This window comes from Uranotaenia lowii, chromosome 3 (assembly GCF_029784155.1).
Source record: "Uranotaenia lowii strain MFRU-FL chromosome 3, ASM2978415v1, whole genome shotgun sequence".
Classification (NCBI taxonomy): domain Eukaryota; kingdom Metazoa; phylum Arthropoda; class Insecta; order Diptera; family Culicidae; genus Uranotaenia; species Uranotaenia lowii.
In genome coordinates, this window is record NC_073693.1 from 115,184,928 (window position 1) to 115,206,527 (window position 21,600).

General features: G+C 38.3%; 1 protein-coding gene across 9 annotated transcripts in view; it reads right to left on the bottom strand.

The window, feature by feature from the left end:
• Positions 1-21,600, bottom strand: part of LOC129751786 (potassium voltage-gated channel protein Shab) — a 372,964-nt gene that overhangs the window by 59,024 nt on the left and 292,340 nt on the right. For 8 of the 9 annotated variants that reach the window (XM_055747503.1, XM_055747500.1, XM_055747499.1 and 5 more), the window contains 2 exons: positions 17,225-18,068; positions 1,110-1,244 (listed from right to left, as the gene is read on the bottom strand). In XM_055747503.1, coding sequence (XP_055603478.1) covers positions 1,110-1,244; positions 17,225-18,068 — 979 coding nt within the window. The remainder of the gene's footprint in view (positions 1-1,109; positions 1,245-17,224; positions 18,069-21,600) is intronic. The other variant, XM_055747504.1, reaches the window with a different exon arrangement.

Consider the following 21,600-nt stretch of genomic DNA (forward strand, 5'->3'; position numbering starts at 1 on the left):
AAGATGATTCTAAATGAGATAGCAACAGAAACCGCTGGGCGATATAGGTAGAAGTTCACTCTTAGAAGAGTGTTGCTTTCGCAGAACGGAAGTTTTTCAGGTGAATAGAATTATCGAAGTTGTTAGTCAACAATTGTAATAGTTGACAATGAATCGTGGTTTCAATGCTGTATTTAAACTGGATAAGCAAGAGTTGGAAGTAGGAACCGCTTAATGTTTGAGGACTTTCTTCTGTCTACAGTAACCATCTCAACTGCTGGTGAAAGCCTCGCAGAAAGCCTCATGAAGTTTGAAAGACGTATGCGGCATGAAGCACAATTTTTTTTTGTCAAAATAGAAAAAAAAACAAACCGTCTAATGGTTTAAATTTTTTCTTTCAAAGGACTCAGTTCGATGAATCAAGGTTTTTCTTACTTTTGATCGTTACAACAGGGTGCCTAAATAATACAACAAAGTGATTCTACAGTTTTGAGTTTTCAAGTAGACACATATCTAAAGTGAAAGGTGGAAAGTGAAATATTTAGATTTAGTCCTTGTCAGTATTGCTTCAGTTTTTTGTGATTCCATAGGTTCTCGTTTTTTTCAATCACTTTTGTAATAATGTATTTTCAATACTCGTACGCCCTAACTGATAATCTTCTATCTAAGTTTAAACACTAGCACTAGATAATTAATCAGCACTTTACACACTCAAGATATCCTCATGATTTTTCTTCGGAAACTGACTAGGTTTTTGGGATTATTGATAGCTATCCATGAACTGATTTTCTGTTGCTTCATTATCACAACGTTGATATGGAATTTTACAATAGTGCGCTCATCAAGGTGTCATACGGTGGTGTTTTTTTTTTAAAGAAAGGTTCTTTACACATTTACATTGCAGAAATATACCAGAAAGGTTACGATGCTGTTAAAATATATTCTACGGAACTGTTTAATTGTGAGTGATACATATTGTTCGGGATGGTTACATAAAATGTTTAAACATCGCAATGCAATGAACTGGTGTGACAAGGTGACTCGCTTGTCGGAAACGTCTATGTAAAATGCAGCGCTTAAAAAAGGGATCATAGGCTAACTAATAAAATCGCTAAAATTGTTTATCATACTCGGTGATTCCGATCGCTGTTCTTCGTTCAGCTCGGCCAGTCTGGTGGACAGGGGTGGGTGAACGTGTCTTCTGCGAGGGGCCAGGGGCGTGGCAAGGACCGAATCCTGCGGGGAGTCCATGTCGCTTTGATCACCTGAGAAGGTGGTGAGGAAGTTGTGGGTTTAAAGTCAGCCAATCGGATGTGTCGGGGCCGAGATGGTCTTGGAGTGATCCATCTTGACCGCATCTACTTTCTGAGCATTACACGAGAAGTCTACTTTTTTTATTTCATCAAAACTAATAATCTGAAACAAATTCTAACCATCGATAACGACCAGCAATATTTCGTGAGTGGCGGTCGCATCCATTTCTATTAAGAAACTGAAAAAGTGAACTCAAAATTAAGCTACTCATATTGCTAATCATTTCTGATGCGTCTAAGATTTTTTTTCGGATAAAACTACTGTTGCTTAGCCAACAGATCGATTTGGTGCAATAACGAATGGCCAAGCTAAGTTGAAAATGGCTTCTAGTGAGATCCGAAAACATATGCTGTACATGAAAAACTGCTTGATATGTGATTGCTATAATTTTCAATGATGCTGTTGAAACGATCTGCTGGTATTTGAATTTTTTTAATGCGTCTCAGCCAATGGAGGATTTAAAACAATAACTGATTGCATGTTTGAAGCAATTTAAAAATATTTAAAAAAACTCAAAATTAAATCAGTAACCGATCAAAGGCAAGCGTTAAAATATTTGTTTCAAATATTGCTGGTGTTGAAAGTAGATGTTGGCTGTTTTCGGTTGTTGGTTTTGTGTCTGGCATAACCTTGGAAAATTATAAGTTAACTTAAATAGAAATAAAACACTACAGCCATCTGTGGAATTTAGAAGTAAACAACTTCTTGAACTAATTGTTTTTAATACTTTCGTTAAAAGCAATGATAGTATTTTCAAAATATTTTTGAACGAAACAGGGAGATTCTAGATATTTATTCTGCAGGTTAAGTCACACGATTTGCCAAAATTTCACCTCTAAGTTCGACTCCAGTAGTTCCCCCAGTCTAGAATCGTCAGCTTCGATGAGCTGCAATTAGTTTTCGAAGCTCATCTGACCTTACGTTTCCTTCCGGAGCGTTTCCTGCAGTCAGGATGAAAAATTTGATTTTCGGAATCACGTCCGGGACTCGCAGAATAAGTCTTGAAATCTGAGGATTCAAATTATTTTCGTTAAATTTTAAATGAGATGAACATTGATTTCAATTCAAGCGTTAATCGAAAATCGATACCCGAAAATGGAAAATCGAAAGTCAACTCTCGACAATCGACAATCGAAAATCAACAATAAAGAATTGAAAATCGAGATCGAACAATCGGAATTCGTAATTCCACAATCGAAAGTCAAAACGTGATTTTAGAGAGTCTTACTTCGACAATCGTCAATCGCCAATCGACATTCGACATTCGACAATCAATAATCGACAATCGACAATCGACAGTCGTCAATCGACAATAGACAATCGTCAATCGGTAATCGAAAATCGACAATCGGCTATCGACAATCGACAATCGACAATCGTCAATTGACAATCGATAGCCGACTATCGACAGACAACAATCATCAATCGAGAATCGATATTCGATAAACGCAAGTCGATTGATTATCGGCAATTGACATTTTCAACATACAATTGAAAATTGACAAATGACAAATGACAAATGACAATTGACAAATGACAATTGACGAATGACTATTGACAATTCACAATCTACAATTGATAATTGACAACTGACAGTTGACAATCTACAATTGACAATTGATAATAGACAATCAATAGACAATTACGATCGACAATTAATCGACACTTGACGATCGACAATCAATTGACGATTGATGGTTGACAATAGACATTCAACATCTTACAATTTATAGTCGACAGTCGACAATCGGCTAACGACAATCGACAATCTAAAACCGGCATTTGACAGTCGACAATAGAGTAACGACAAACGACAATCATAATGGAACATCGACAATCAACAATCGATAATCGACAGTCGACAATCTACAATCGACAATCGACAATCGACAACCGACAATCAATAATCGACAATCAACAATCAACAATCAACAAACGAAAATCGAAAAGCGACAATCGATAATCGACAATCAACAATAGAAATTCGGCAAAAGACAATCGACAATCGAAAATCGACACTACCTTTGACAAACGACAATCGATAATCCAGAACCAAAAAACGATATCTGATATTCAATTCTTAGTTCAATCAATTGAAAATCACGATCTACAATCAACCGACAATTGACGATCGAAAATTAATTGACGATTGACAATCGACAACCGACAATTTTTAATCGGCAGTCGACAATCGACTAACGACAAACGACAAACAACAGTCGACAATCAACAATCGACAATCGATAGTCGAAAATCGACAGTTGTCAATCAAAAATCGACAATCGACAATCGATTATCGACAATCGACAATCGACAATCGGCAATCGACAATTGACAATCGACAATCGAAAAGCGACATACGACAATCGTCAATCGACAGTCAACAATCGATAACCGACTATCGACAACAACAATCGATATTCGATTAACGCAAGTCGATCGATACTCGACAATTGAAAACTGAAAGTCGATAACAGAATTGTCAAATAATATAAACAATAGATAATCTTCAATCACTGAATGACAATCAACAAATGACATTAAACAATCGACAATTGACAAACAAAAAATTACATTTTCAACATACAATTGAAAAATGAGAAATGACTATTGACAATTGATAATCTACAATTGATAATTGACAATTGACTATTGACAATTAACAATTGACGTTTGACAATTGACAATTGACATTTGACAATTGAATAATTGACAAACAATAGTCAGTTACGATCGACAATCAATTGACGATTGATGGTTGGCAATTGACATTCGAAAACTGACAATCTATAGTCGACAGTCGACAATCAACTAACGAAAATCAAGTATCGACAATCGACAATCTGAAATCGGCATTTGACAGTCGACAATCAAGTAACGACAAACGACAATCAATAATCGAAAATCTACAATCAACAATCAACAATCGATAATCGATAATCGATAATCGATAATCGATAATCGATAATCGATAATCGATAATCGATAATCGACAATCGATAATCGACAATCGATAATCGACAATCGGCAATCGACAATTGACAAACGAAAATCGAAAAGAGACAATCGATAATCGACAATCGACAATCGGAAATGGGCAATCGGCAATCGACAATCGAATATCGACAATAACGATATCTGATTTTCAATTCTTAGTTAAATCAATTGACAATTACCATCGACAATCAACCGACAATTGACGATTGACGATTGACAATTGACAACCGACAGTCTTTGATCGACAGTCAACAATCGACTAACGATAAACGACAGTCGACAATCGACTTACGAAAAACGACAAACGATAGTCGAAAATCGACAAACGGCAATCGAAAATCGACAATCGACAATCGAAAATCGACAATCAACAATCGACAATCGACAATCTACAATCGACAATCGGCAATCGAAAATCGACAAATTACATTTGACATACGACAATCGAGAATCAAACACGATTTCAATTATTAATTTAATCGAATGACAATTACGATCGACAATCAATCGAAAATTGACGATTGACAATTGACAATCAACATACGACAATCTATAATCGATAGTCGACAATCGACTACAACAGTCGACAATCGAAAATTGAATATCGACAATCGACTATCGAAAATCGACAATACATTTGACAAACGACAATCGAGAGCCAAAAAAACTGATTCTTAATTTTTAGTTTGTCGATTTTTTAAGCTCTTCGGGTTGGATTAATTGAAGGTTTATTTTTTTTTTTAAATTCGTTATGTCATACCATTTGTTGCAAAATTCCCAGTTTTGATGGTAGAAAATTATTTCCTTTCCTTCTTGTGATACTTTATGAGTTGGATGGATTCACAAAGACCTGTTTAAAATGCCTACAACGTATCACCGGCCCAGTGCCATAGAGAACCAACTACTGGTGCACCTTTTTCGAAATTTACGACCATAGTTTGACCTGCTGGAATTAAAGTTGTGACCATAGCTCAGCCAATTTGGTCCAAGGTTCCAGGTGGGACAATCCTAGGCACGGCAAAAAAAGCGGCAAAACCCGAATCCAACAACTTCGGAACCTTCTTGGCACTAGACATGGGTTAGATCAAGAGTTGGGCAACCAGTGAGTGGGCAACCCGAGCAGCGACCCAATATGTTTCTGTCCAGGAACGCCGTAACTTCTGGCTGGGCGCCCCCACGTTTACTTAGACGAGGTTTTTGCCGCAGTCATATAAAGCAATTCGGTTTTTAGCTCCTTATTTGCGATGTTGTTTGAATTATTCAACCCGGCCAACAACCGACAGCAGAGTCAGTCGGTGAAATGTGGTTATGTTTTTTTTGTTTTATTTTTCTCTCGTTTTCTGTTTGAGGTTAACTTTTTTGCTCGCTTGATGTAGCAGAAGTGGACCAATTCTTGAAAGGTGGAGCAAATTTTATCCTGGGGAGATATTTGCGGTGTGCTGGATATTGTAGTTGGGAGGCATTTGGGTGATGGATTCCGCCTTCGGTAAAGTTGCAACAGATGTCCTTGAAGGGGGATTGTTCATGTTTTTTGTTCAGTCAGTAGTAATATGTTTACGATGCTCGAGACTTATTTTCCAGTAAATTTAATGCGTTGCTGTAGTAATGGAAGCCTCGTCGTGTTTTTAAGCTTAAGACATTAGAATCGCTTTATCTTTTGAAAAGAGGAGTTGCCTTTCTTTAAATAAGTTTATTTTATGGCGTTTAGTCTGCTAACAGAATTAACATTACACTTAACTTTAGTCAAGTATGGAGCTTTGACAATTTTTACCATTTTTTCATTGTTTTAGCTTAGGTGAGACTTTGCATCCATCCGGCCTAGCGTTTAGTGGCTTAACGTCGATTCGGTCAAACGTCTATGCGACCTAGTGTCCAGTATAAGCATTCTAAATTGACCAGTTTTACCCGGGCTAGCATGGTTCTTGAAAAAAAGAATGGGAAAATCCCGGCCCAGACTGTTTGCCCGGATTTTAAGAGTAAAAGCCTTAATTTTGCAAAATTTATCTACAGAATCAGCAAAATCCTAACCAAAACCCTCAATTCAGTTAACAAAATTTATGATTTTTGTGTCCAATATAAAAAATTTTTTCAGCTTGTTTCATCAAAATAAACTTGCAAAAATTTTTTCAGGAATTTTACAGTAAATTTTTAGCCCCGTTTAATGTGTTTGGATAAAAAAATTCAATTGTTTATTTTTGACTTTTTCACTTGAATTTATATCAGAAATTTCTGGATTTTGGCCGGATATTGCCCGGTTTGAAAGATAAAAATTTAGAAACCCGATGACCTAATTTTGCCAGATTTTTGAGAAAAAAATCCCGGATTGGTCCGGTCTGGGTTCATTCATAAAAAACCTGGAAAGTTTAGTCCAGTAAGTTTATCATCCCTCCGGCCACTTATTTATCCATATGACTTCACATCGTTTCGGCCCGATGACTTTTACGGTCTTCGGTCTTATGACCCATTCAACTTAGCAACTTAGGAAATTTCGGAATTCTCAAATTGATCTCATCTTGCGATCTTTAACGTTGTTTTTGGTAGCTAGCAAGCAATAACGAACAATTTTTTAAAGTAATGATAATCTCTGTACAGAATCTCGATAGCTCTAACAATAAGCTTTTATAATTTGGGATTTTAAAAACAAAACCTTACGGCCTTTGTCTACAATTTGATTTTAATTACAAAATTTTTAAAAAATAATTCTATCAGAAAAATTTATACATTTCCACTCAGTCGTTTCATTATGCACGCACGGAGCAAACGAGTCAAAAATTTTAATAAATTATGTCAGCCACTCCGCGGGTTATCTCAACAACATGTTGAATGTTAAACATCAACGAGCGTCAGTTATCATGTCAATTTTGTTTTAATATTGCATGCCCTTTGCGAATTAAATCACCGCTCACGGAAAAGCTCAACCTCTCGCAGCCCAACACGTGTCCGGGCCATGTTGAGCAAGCTTGATATGGAATTTTCAGCAGCCACGCGAAATCCCCTCACGTGGCATACATATTTTGGAAAAAAATAAAACTTCACATGTTCGGTTAATTTTCAAGCACCGTTCATTACCGTGATTGTCGTGCAATTAAGTGAGAGTGGATCACTTTCCAATCATCCATACGGGATAGGGTCCGCTTGAAATTGAATTGATCGAAACCAAATTGGTTCGGCGGCAGTTGTTTACCTATTCTCCTAGTAGGGCACAAAATATCGCTGTTCTTCGTAGCTTGCTTGGCCACGGGAACAATCATAAATACTTGATACTCCCTGCGGACAGCACTCTACGGAATTGAGTTTCACTGTAAACAGAACATAAAATTAACCCCCCGAAAATTGAGTCCTATTCCTGATGCAAGGCAGTCAGTCGCATCCTGTGAGGATGTCGTATCCTGCTCGCGTTTATCCCTGCGGCTGCACTCCTATACCTTCTTTTTCATAAAACTCGCCTCAATACTGTCCTGTTGAAATATTTCCCAATGCACTTACGCTAGATTATTCATGGAGGGAACCCGGCCGAAGTCCAACCTGAGGCAGAGCAGAAATCGATACCCTCCCAAAGCTGCCTGCCGGTTGCATACAAAACAATAAATATCGGCAGCCAGTCATTGAGCCAAAAGCAGACGGACGAAGGCAAGCAATAAATTGCAACACCCCAAAATCAATTTGCCAAAATTTATGCTTGTTCGGAGTCAGTGCATTTTGGGAGCATTGTTCAGAAATTGTCACCAGAAAAACGGTTTGCCTTTTTCATGTTTCCGCAACACACATTTGAAAATGATAAACTAGTAAACCGCCAAAACTGACAGCAACCCAAATTGGTTCAGGAAAGTTTCATTTTGCTTGCCGCCACGTATCGTTTATTCGGCTCAATGAAGTTGATTCATTTGAAGCGTTCATCTAATCCGAAGCAAGTACACGTCAGCCAGTTGAGTTATGTGTTAAGTGTACTAACTTGATGCGTAGCTTTAGTCATGGGATTTTGGATTTAGTTGTTTGTCGAATAGACACACACTGGCTAAAAATTTGCTTGAAGATAACGATGTTGTTTAGATTATTCCCAGAATGAAAAACTTCTCCATGGAATTGGATTTCTCGATTATTTCTAATCCAGTGGCCCTGCATTATTCACAGCAGCTCACCTGAAATTCGGTTATGTACTTTTTGAACAAAGATGCGTATCCCAAGCAGCACCGCATGCAGGAATCAATTTTGAAGACTTTTGTGGAACATCCCATATCGTGTGGGTAAATTTACCGAATCCGATGAATTTGGTCGATTCTTCTTAGAAAAATCTTTCTGAATGGAGGAGCTTATAAGCATCCTTCCTGCTCTGGGCTGTGGTAACACCTACTCGAGAATCAAAGCGGAAACGTGATCAAAAACGTTGTATATGTACGGCAGAAGTACTACATCGCCCCTTTCCCACCATTTGATGAAGACTCAAACTAACGTATTCGGTAGCTCGTGGAACATATTTGAAGTTTCGTTCATAGAGCTGGCGGCCATTTCTCAAAAAAAAAAAAATTTTGAAATCTACCTCAGTAGTCCTGGACTCATGAACACGTTCGTCGCCATGGCACCCATATTCGGGTGACGGGTGTATTTCCTGGGAGGCCCCGTCATATCAAAAAGCACGTGACGCTCTCTCACTCAAGTTAGCCGCTCAGTTTATCCACACGTTACAAATAGTGGAGTTCTCCCTGGTTGCTTTCTTGCTTCGAGATTTTCTTTGGGCCCGGCAAGTTAAGCAACCAAAATGAGCGTGGCGACGAACGTGTTTAAAGCAGGTTTTGCTGACCGTTGCTGGACTTGACATCCAGTAAAGGCGGACGTTGGATGCCACTCCAGACCTTCGCTGATCTGATTCAAAGTGAAAACGAATACAAAACGTGATAAGCTGGTAGATGATGAAGTCTGGCTTATCAGGATATTAACGAGTCCAGAGAGGTTAAAGGAACAAGAACCGAAGATAACGAAATCGGTTATAGATCTTGATATCCTGTGTCAACTTGTCGAAGCACGGGCGATTTCGCCTCCGTAGTTGAAATAAGCAGGTGCAAACAGGGTACAGAGAGCTACTGACCAAGTAGGAAAATGTTCTACATTTTACGGGGACCCTGAATGAGAAATGGGCAATGATCGAAAAACTTGCCACTTGCGGCAATAGTATATGATGTAATCAGAAAAAAAAACTGGGGACAATTTTTCCGCTTGTTTGGATAGCGTGCCACGTTAAAGCCTACCCCGTTTTTTTGTACCAATTACATGCGCCTGTGCCTAACGTATTTACTGCGAACACATGTTTTCCAGAACAGTGGTCCGGCATTCTTTAAACATGTCCTGCCCAGCGTATCCGTCCTTGCTTCGACACCTTCTGGACACTTCGTTCTCCTGCACGCCACCAAAGGTAATTCCTAACACTCGTCGCTTGAATACTCCGAGTGTATGCAGGTCCTCTTCGAGCAATATTCACGTCTGGTGCCCGTTTTAATGAGCGTCATGTACATATTAAACTTCGTACGAAGGCTACGTACTCTTAACCGCAGTTGCTTGTGAAGTCCACAGTAGGCACGGTCAGGATTGCCATCCGTCATGGTCATAAGGTGTGAAATTGTAAAGACTTTTGATTCGTCACACTAGTTCGTCATTTGACTGTTCCTCAAATGGATTCCACTTCGTTTGCCGGTAACTCATCCAGCAGTCGTTTGAAGCTAAAAGAATTTCAAAGTCAAGCATTCATCAATCGCATTCAAGCAACCGAAGACGAACCGAGTCCGTTTCTGTTTGTTATTGCTTATAATTATTGTTGCTCCTGCCAGTAGCCGAACTGGAAAGCTTTCCCGATCAGGAGAGCATATCAAAATAATAACTCAAACGTATCTCACCAAGATATTTACATCTGATTCAGTTATAATTACGTACTGAAAAGTTTAGATTTTAAGTTCCTCCAATCTGAATTATATCTTGTTCTGATTGACAGACTTGAATGGGGTTGAGATAATTTTCAATGATAAAGAATTTTTTCGGGTTGTCCCAAAATAAAATGATTATATCTTATTTTGATATATGTACAACTTTTTCTGAAACACGGACATCGAAGTCAACGGCCCAAACCGTACATTAATGAATTTCGCTCAACAGATCCATAAAATTGGATCCAATTTTTGGGAAACCAAAAATGGAACATGGTTTAAGCAAATAATATGGTTTATTGACATTCCACTAGTAATTTTTCTCGAAGCACTCATAGCTTGATAAGTTATAATTTTGATATGTTTTGTTCTGCCCAATATCAAACTATGCTATCTGAACGAGATATAATCTTGAAAGGAGCATATCTGAAATTGATATAATTTAGCTATGATCGTATAGATTTTTTGATATAATTTGAGATATTTTAACATCCTACGAGTACTGAATTATAACTCATTTAGATAGAAAAAAAAATAGTAACAAAATATCTCATCTTGATATAATTTTGTTTTTCTCTCCTGATCGGGTTATTGTTTGCTTTCAAAGTCTTTCTTTCATTCCCAACACGATGTCACAAGAAGGAGAAATTCTGACTATAGTCTTGCTTTGTTTGTCTCATGAGAAGTGAGGCTCCATGAATTGAGTTTGAAATTTTGGACCTGAGCGAAGTCCGTTGGCCTAACATTGGCCTGGAGAACACAGAACACAGTCCGGGTAAGTCCTGCTTCACTCTGGCAAATCTGCATCACTTAGGCGGCTTTAACGAAAAAATTGGCTCCGATAATCAGGACCTTAAGCAAATCATGGGGCGCCATGGTCTAGGACATAAAAAGCGAAACGGAGAGCTGTATTTAGAACATTGTGGAAACAACAAAATGGTGATCGATGGATCGCTCTTCCCCCATCGTCTAGCACATAAGATCATTTGGATATCTCAAGATGGAAGAAGAGAAAACCAAATTGACCCCATCTGCATCAGCCGAAAATGGAAAAGCAGCCTTCTTGATGTCCGCAACAAACGAAACGCAGACATCTGACTTTTACCTCGTCCTTGGTAAGATACGACTGAGAGTTGCGCGTGTCCAACGGCGAGAGGAGAAAGTCGGATGTCGATATGACGTCCACCAGCTAGAGAATCCAGAGGTGAATACGTTGAACAGCTTGGATCCCGAGCCTCGGAACTGCCGACAGTCGAAACAATCTAAGAACAGTGGTGTGGAATCAAGAATGTCTTTATCACGACCAGCCTTGGTACTTTCGGGAAAGTTTGTGGAAGAAGAAGTGAATGGATGTCGGATGAAACTTGAAGGATGGTCGATGATCGGCGAAAGGCAAAAGCAAAAAGGCAAATTGAGCAGGCATGCACAAGGTCAGCCAATACAGACACCCGCTTACGATATGTGGAGCTAGAAAAGGCAGTTACACGAGCTTGTAGGTGAGACAAAAGAGCATGGACAAACTCCTTAGCCGAAGAGGGAGAAAGAGCCACCGCCAATGGAGATAACCGATAACTTAATGACTTTTCTCAAGTCTTGGTGGCGCCAGGACTAACGCTAGAATGCCGCTGGATGTTCAGTCTTCCAGCGGCATTCTAGGTCAGCTGTTGAGACAGACAGGACAGATCAGCTCAAATGTTGGACTGAGCATTTCGCGCCTGTTGCATTTATGGCGTCAACTCGGAAGCGCCCTCGCTGGCTGAAAAAGAAGCGGCAATCAAAGCCATGAAATCCATAAAAGCGCCTGGTATCGATTGCATCCCTGCTGAAAAGTTGTAAGTCAACCGTGCCTTGTCAGCCGCCATCTGTGGCCTAGAGGATAGCGTTCAAGTCTTCTAAGCCAGCGGTCATGAGATCGAATCTCCGTCACAGCAAACAAGTATTCTTTCTGTGGGCTGGTGGTTCTAGTGTTTGTTAGATGCTAGTCGTAATTTCTTTGAAAGATGTAGACACGCCTTAGAGTTAAGTAAATTAGACCTCTTTGCACCCCGAAGGATAATTCATCCCTCTGTAGACCTCTTCGAAGAAACATAAAGTTTCATTGAGATTCTAGATATGCGTGTGTTCGTTTCAAATCTTGCACATATTTTTGCTAACATTCGGGATACTGCAGTATTCCCGGCCGACTCAACGAGTTCCAAGGCCTCTCTCCTGCTAGTGTTCGATGATTTCAAAAAAGCATTCGACCGACTGAACCATGAACACATCTGGGCTGTACTTAGACGTAAAGGATTTCCAGAGAAACTAGTTCACCTCATCAAAGCACAGTACGAGACATTTTCGTGCAAGAACTAGCACGACGGTGTCTTGTCCGATTCAATCTCGGTAACTGCTAAAGTAGGACAAGGATGTATTTTAACACCGCTTTTTTTCTCATCGTAATGGATGAGATACTGACTGGATCGATCAACTGTGCACCGAACCTATGATTGCCGTGGAATTCTTCAACAATGGAGCAACTGAACGAGCTTCATCTGGCAGACTTTATTGTATTACTAGTCCAGAGACAACTGGATATGCAGAGCACTCGACGACCTCACCGAAAGCTCCAAGGCAGCTGGTCTCAAAGTCATTGTCGGAAAAATCAAGTCGATGGAGATCAACACTGCAAATAATAGTCAGACTAGGCCTGACGATGGTACCAAGAAAGACATCGAAACTCGGATCAGGAAAGCCTGATTTGAATTGGGGAGTCTCCGTAACATCTGGCGCTCACGTTAAATATCTCTACGAATGAAAACTCGAATCTTCAACTCAAACGTCCAATTCGTATTGCATGGCTGATGCACGTATGCGGTAACGACGCGAAAACTGCTAGTATTTGTGAATTTCTGCATGCGGAATATCATCCGCGCTTGGTTGCCTAGCATTTATTTATTTGGTGTTCTGTCTCACGACATAATCTGATGAACAATATTCCTCCAATTCACTCGGTTCATGGCAGCCGTTCTCTATCTTCTCGGACATTCCACATTCGCCAGATCCCACTCCACTTGGTCTAACGACCTCGCTCGTTGTGCCCCTGCTCCTCTCGTTCCTACCGGATTGGCATCGAACACCTGTTTTGCAGGACAGTCGTCTGACATTCTTGCAACAATGCCTAGCAATTGGATCTTAAACGTGGAACCACATTGGCAGTATAATCAAAAGGCGCTAGAAATCGAGTCTCGGGAACGTAATTAAGAATGAATTGGGCACACGCTGCGAAGAGATGGAATCCAAAAGGACTTCGAAAGAGTGGCAGACCAGAATCTCGAAGCGGGGTAGCCTAGCTGTTGAAATCCGAACTGTCGACGAGAACCTTGACTGGGACCAATTGAAGACGCTGGCTCCAGATCGTCAACAGTGGAGGTTCTTTCGCGGTCCTATGCACCGGAGAATCGACGTGGGATCATTAAGTAAACAAAAAAAGGGAATTCATTCGAGTCGTTACGTATAGTTCCGAGCGTGTGTTGTGACAGGCGCGAGTTCCGAATAAGCTATACTGATTGGTACACGACGAGCAAAAGTGATGAACATCATTACGAGGCGAGGTCGGACCTCGAGTTGCTAGTGGAGAAGACCTTGAGTTGTTAAAAGGTATGTGTGTTGAACTTGAGGATTGCGAGGAGAGGTCCGGAGGAGAGGTTATCAGGCCTCGAGTCATCAAGAGGAGCGGTATTGCTGGAAGTGGGTTCGTTAATGAGTATCATCGTGGAGTGCGCGAGAGGGAGTATGATCTCTCACCATCAAAAGGTAATTCACCTCGAGATGAGACCCAAAGTCAAGGGGCCCAGGTGGAAATAGGCGGTATACGTGAGTATACCGTGAGTCGTTCTCATGGACACAGAGTACAAAACTGGGATAGCGTAGTGGTTCTCCGTGCGATGGAATACAGTTTGTAAAATGTACAGTGAACCTCGCACTCTATCGATGGAGTATCAGTATCCGAATAGTGCTTTTTCCTACTAGTGAAGCCCCGAGGATATGACGACGGTCGAGTAATGAGATCAAAGGGTCTCTCAAAGGTGCATGTAGTAGGGAGTGCGAGTTCAGGACAAGCACCTCTTGGCCAAACCACCTCCCGATAGATGTTGAAGTTTAAAAAATAAATATTAGCGCATTATCGTGAATATAACCTCCCTTTTGAAGATTCACTTCGTCGGGGTTATCGGTAAACTATAAATCTATATTATTCTACCATCGAAATCATAGTAGAAAACTGGGTGCACGGTAACTCGCTGTATTTGAGAAAAAACTTAGTACATCTTTTCGTGTTGTTTAAAAAATCGTTACGTTTTGATTGTGGAACCATCAGTAGGGTAACTGGGTCCAAAATGCCCAGAGCGGGTAAGATGCGCCATCATCTGTATTTCACTAATCAAACATTTTTCAACATATCTGAAAATACCAGTTTGTTCTATTTACACTTTTATGTGTTCATAAACATTTGTGGATCTTCTAACAAAAAAAAAAAAAAAAAAAAAAAAATGGTTTGAGAGTTTTTCTTGCAATTTTTCAACTTTTCTCGTAAGGAATTACGTCAACTAAAAGCAAAACAACCACCTGTCATCTGTTCTAATGATAAACATGGGTCTTTACATTCATCAAAAAACAAAATATTTCCTAGTTCAATGATTATTTATATTATTTAAGCGAATTTAAATAAAAATGTCGAGTCGGGGCAAAGCGCGCCATGTCCGCTTATCTTTAAGCATGTTTCATATTGGCTTAAATTTATGTACAATTTTGAACACATTCCTTTAAACGAAATTTGTAAATTAAATTTGAAAACATAACTTTTATATAAACGGAAATATTTGAAACTCCTGAATTTCATAAAGATCAACTTAACTTTTCACAAGAATGTCAGTATATCTGGCAACACTGCACGTAGCAATACATTTTTCAATCAGTGAAGTAAAATACAAATTTTCAAAACTGTCAGACCCTTTCGCGGGAACTTTAATCAATATACACTTAATAAACGTTCAATGGCGCGATTGGGTACACAGATATGCGCATTATGACCCTACTGAATCTGAAATCCAATTTTCAACCTACTCTTCTAACTTCATTAAATTTGTGGCCTTTTTTGACCTTCCAGTTATTCTAACTATCAGATTTAGACAAGAAATAAATCAAACTTCCAAACACAATCGAAAATTAAAGTAAATCTTTTCAAATTTACTTTAAAACAAGGCTTTCCTCTTAACGTGGGCGTGGGGCCTCTCTTCCCCTATGTTTTTCAAAATACTATGCGCTACCATTTTCCATATAATGAACAGAAAATGCAACACAATTCTTTTGAAAATTTTCATTCTTTGAAATTAAAAGTCCTTAGTTGATGGTAAAGTTGAAGTTGGTTAAAATTTGAAAGGTTTTCAAACACAATTGAAATCACCTTTAAGCTAAAAGGATGGCAAAAAAAACTCCACTGAGCAGCCCTTAAAGCATAACAAATCCTTCCCAAGGTTAGCGTGGAGAAAACTTTTCCGGAACTGGGACCATAATTTACTGTTAGTAGCCGGGTCGATCTTGGTGAACGGGGGGCCTGGCGACTGGACCACGGCCGTTCGTCCAGCAGGATTCAATGTGCGGGTGGAGACCGGCGGCTGACCAGTCGGTTGGCCCACTCAGTACATCCTCGGCGAATGGTTGTATTTCCTGTCCAGTCGGTCGAAAAACGCCGCCCGGCTGCTTTAAGTCGAGCTGAAAACTGTTCCTTGCACGCGTGTTGAGCAGCACTGAAACGCTGAAGGGACATACATCAGCTGTACATGCAAATTGGACGCTGAAATTAATATCACATGCATAAAGGTTGTGCAAATGTCCTACATTGCAATGGAACTGGCACGGATTGGAAAACTGGGTTGCCACCATATGGGACGAGCACTTGTTCATGGACAATATATTGTTTGTTGTGGGAAAAGACATTTTTCACTGGGGTATGATATAGCGAAAGTTTCTTTGATTTACAAATAAATGTCTCGGAAAGGTTAATAAATATATCGATTCATACTGTCCAAGTTATAACAAAAATGTATTCAGTTAATAATTTTTTTTCCTTTTTAATTTCTGTTAACAATTTGATAGAACTTACTTGAAAATGGATATTCTAAGCAAAAAACAGTATTACTAGACTTCTGTGTTGTTATAGGAAAATTGTACTTATCGTGTACGTACAAATTTTATTAAACAGTTTCTCTTACTTTTGTATTCTGCTCATGTATTAAGTAATGCCGCTTTTCATCTCCTTAAATTTGTTTTTTCACAGTTTATGTTGGGTTTTGTTCTAGTCAATATTACTTTCTGTATATGTGGAGTGTATATCAAAGTCTGCTACAACAGTGCCACGAATTAAACAAAACTGCTTCAAGAGCAGTATTTACGAGAAGATAGTAGAAGAGAAGACGTTCATAAGAGAGACACAAACAAGACAACCACGTAGTACGACGACAGTATATGTGTAGTGTTCGCAATACACCAGCAACAAACAAGGATAAATATAATCATAAACATAAACAAACAAACATACTCAGGATAGAACTAGTCATCGAAGTGTTAAAGTTTCCAGAAAGTAAACATAATTATGTAATTGTTTCTAAAAAGAAATACATAGAAATTTGATCGCGCGATTGATTAACTGATACTTTAGTGTGACGTCAGCAGTTTATATTGTATCTTGATGGTAAAGTGTAAGACTACTACCTTAATGATTGCTACAACTGTATTGATGGTTAATGACAACTATTCATACGGTAGGCATTTGTTAACTCGTCTTCTGGTATTGTAACTAGTAAAAGTCAGTCTGGTCAATCCATTAGAGTGTGATTAACCTAGATTACCTTTTCGGAGGAGACGAATTCACAGATTTCTACTCATCAAGGATGTTAGAGAGCCATGCAACTACTACCAACTGTTGATGATTGAGCTACACTAAGTTGATGAAATACTTAAACTAGAGTTTATATCTATGTACTCACCGGTATCGACAATGACGTCTATCAGGTCCATACTCTTGGCGAAGGCGTCGCGCAGATTGATATGGTGGAAGCTGACGATGCTTCCCTCCCGTTTGGCACGATCGAGCGCCTCGCGCCTCTTGAGTGCCTTCTCCCGGCGCATTTGGTTCTTGTAAAACTCAGCGAAATTGTTAACGATGATCGGAATGGGCAATGCGATTACCAGTACGCCGCAAATGCAACACACGGTACCAATCACTTTTCCAAGCGGAGTAGTGGGGTAGATGTCCCCGTAGCCAACCGTCGTCATCGTAATTCCCGCCCACCAAAATGTTTCGGGTATAGATATAAACTTGGTCTGAGGCTCGTCTTTTTCGGCAAAATATGCGAGAGAGGAAAATATGAGTACGCCCATTGCCAGGAACAACATTAGCAGACCCAGCTCCTTGTAGGAGTTCCGCAGCGTGAAACCAAGCGACTGCAGGCCCGTGGAATGTCGGGCCAGCTTAAGGATTCGCAGGATGCGCATGATGCGAAAGACTTGCACCACCCGGCGCACATCCTGGAACTGGTCCGTCGCGTTCTTGTTGGTCTCCAACAGGAACAGGGACACAAAGTAGGGCATTATGGCAAACAGATCGATCACATTGAGGCCGCCTTTGAAAAATTTCCACTTATCGGGCGACGCACTGAACCGCAGGACGTACTCGAGCGTGAACCAGGTGATGCAAACGGCCTCGACCATCGCTAGCTCAGGATTGTCCTGGGACGTGCCGTTGTGATCGGATTGCAGGGATGGTAGGGTATTGAGGGTCAAGGCTATCGTCGATAATACTATGAACAGAATTGATATCACGGCTATTACCTGTAATTGAAGAAGGCAACAACAACAGAACGATTGAGCAAAATGCTTCAACTTTTATTTCTAGATTGGTTTGGTTTCAAATCGTGGCAAAATTTTAAGGTTAACTGCAAATTTGTTGCAAAGCTGTTGATTCATTCTTTGGACGCTTCACCAGTCTGAAATAATCAAACGAATATCGAATATCGAATATCGAAAACCGAATATTGAATTTCGAATATCGAATATCGAATATCGAATATCGAATATCGAATATCGAATATCGAATATCGAATATCGAATATCGAATATCGAATATCGAATATCGAATATCGAATATCGAATATCGAATAGCGAATATCGAACATCGAATATCTAATGTCGATTATCGAAAATCGAATATCGAATATCGCATATCACATATCGAATATCGAATATCGAATATCGAATATCCAATATCGAATATTGAATACCGAATATCGAATATCGAATATCGAATATCGAATATCGAATAACGAACATTGAATACCGAATACCGAATATCGTATATCGAATATCGAATATCGAATAATGAATATCTAAGATCGCATATCGATTATCGAATATCAAATATCGCATATCACATATCGAATATCGAATACCGAATATCGAATATCGAATATCGAATATCGAATATCGAATATCGAATATCGAATATCGAATATCGAATATCGAATATCGAATATCGAATATCGATAATCAAATATCGAATACCGTATATCAAATATCGAATAACGAATATAGAATATCGAATATCGAATATCGAAAATGGAATATCGAATATCAAATATCAAACATCGAGAACATCGATTATCGAGAATATCGAATATCGAATATTGAATATCGAATTTCGAATATCGAATATCGAATATTGAATTTCGAATATCGAATATCGAATATTGAATATTGAATATCGAACATCGAATATCGCATATCGAATAACGAATATCGAATATCAAATATCGAATATCGAAAATTGCATATCGAATATCGATTATCGAAAACTTCGAATGTCGATTATTGAGAATATCGAATATCGACTATAGAATGTCGAATACAAAACCGCATATCGATGATTCGATTATCGAAAATCGTCAATTGATAATCGAAAATCCAAAATAAAATATTGGATATCGAATATCGAACATCGAACATCGAATATCGAATATCTAAACATTGAATTTCGAATATCCAATGTCCAATATCGAAAATCGAATATTTAATATTGAATACCTTACATCGAAAATCGAATATTGAATATCTAAGATCGAAAATCGAAAATCGAAAATCGAAAATCGAAAATCGAAAATCGAAAATCGAAAATCGAAAATCGAAAATCGAAAATCGAAAATCGAAAATCGAAAATCGAAAATCGAAAATCGAAAATCGAAAATCGAAAATCGAAAATCGAAAATCGAAAATCGAAAATCGAAAATCGAAAATCGAAAATCGAAAATCGAAAATCGAAAATCGAAAATCGAAAATCGAAAATCGAAAATCGAAAATCGAAAATCGAAAATCGAAAATCGAAAATCGAAAATCGAAAATCGAAAATCGAAAATCGAAAATCGAAAATCGAAAATCGAAAATCGAAAATCGAAAATCGAAAATCGAAAATCGAAAATCGAAAATCGAAAATCGAAAATCGAAAATTGAAAATCGAAAATCGAAAATCGAAAATCGAAAATCGAAAATCGAAAATCGAAAATAAAAAATCAAAAATCGAAAATCGAAAATCGAAAATCGAAAATCGAAAATCGAAAATCGAAAATCGAAAATCGAAAATCGAAAATCGAAAATCGAAAATCGAAAATCGAAAATCGAAAATCGAAAATCGAAAATCGAAAATCGAAAGTCGAAAATCGACAATCGAAAATCGACAATCGAAAATCGAAAATCGAAAATCGAAAATCGAAAACGAAAATCGACAATCGAAAATCGACAATCGAAAATCGACAATCGAAAATCGAAAATCGAAAATCGAAAATCGAAAATCGAAAATCGAAAATCGAAAATCGAAAATCGAAAATCGAAAATCGAAAATCGAAAATCGAAAATCGAAAATCGAAAATCGAAAATCGAAAATCGAAAATCGAAAATCGAAAATCGAAAATCGAAAATCGAAAATCGAAAATCGAAAATCGAAAATCGAAAATCGAAAATCGAAAATCGAAAATCGAAAATCGAAAATCGAAAATCGAAAATCGAAAATTGAAAATCGAAAATCGAAAATCGAAAATCGAAAATCGAAAATCGAAAATTGAAAATTGAAAATCGAAAATTGAAAATTGAAAATCGAAAATCGAAAATCGAAAATCGAAAATCGAAAATCGAAAATCGAAAATCGAAAATCGAAAATCGATAATTAGGAATATACAATTTAGTATGTATTAAAAATTTCTAAATTTCATATTTCAAATTTGGAACCCGAATTTTTGATTTTCTAATTTTAGAAATTTTCATGCTTATCAATATTTCACTCTCAATCCGAAAATTTGATATTTAGTTCCAAATTTCGAATTCAGATTGTTGAAATAGAAAATTTGAATTTCGAAGTTATTAACCCGTATCTCGAAATACGAAGTCTTTATTTTACAAAATTTTAGTTTCCAGTATTTCCTTTTTCCCAAGGATATTTTTGTTGGCTTTAATCGTTTTTAATTTACAAGTTTGATGAAAACTGGTTTCGAAAAGTCTTTCAGAATGAAACAACAGTGTTTCCAACTTCTAGAGTTTCCATCGAGTTAAGATATCGTTTTTACGTTTGAACTTTGGTTCATAAGTTCAAAATGTGCTTGGGATGGCACTGAAGTTCAGAAACTAGATAGTGTTCAGAAAGGAGAAATTGGGACAGCGAAAGGTTCAGAAAGGAAAGAGGTAGAAGAAAGCTATTTTTTCCCAGTCGAAAAAGAAGGTTCGACTTTTGGGTGTTTTTTTTTCATTCGGATAGGTAGGAAAGGCAGAGATTTGTGGTAGGAAGATTGTGGAAGAATCGAGAGGGGATGCCACAGAGAATGCGAAAGCAATTTTTTTTTCTGTTACTCTATAGGGAGATGATTGGGACAGTAGTGGAAGCACAGAGATAAGATTCCAAGAATGCATTAGAATGGCGCCAAATATCATTTGCTTTGTGGCGTATCGAAAGGTTAGGTTAGCAATCTTAAAGTAAGAACGAACGAAAAGCGCACATTGATTTTTTTTCTCTTTCGCTTTTGGATGGGGGTTTTATTTTCCACAGTTAGTATAGTACATACTGGAAAGCTTCTGAACATTGATTTATAAGGATGGATTATATTGTTCTGCTATGTATTTTCTTAGGCCAACGATGAACAAATTGTGGAAGGTTGCACATCAAACTGCTTCCAGATTGAGAATCGTGAGGATCATTGGGAACAATCATACACATTTTTCTTCAAGGCTTGCGGGATTTACAGGGATCTGGAGCATTTTTTCCTGTTTTGGGAGGTTGTTTTTTTCTTGGAGGGGCTTACAAATTGGTTAGATTATTGGGGACAGT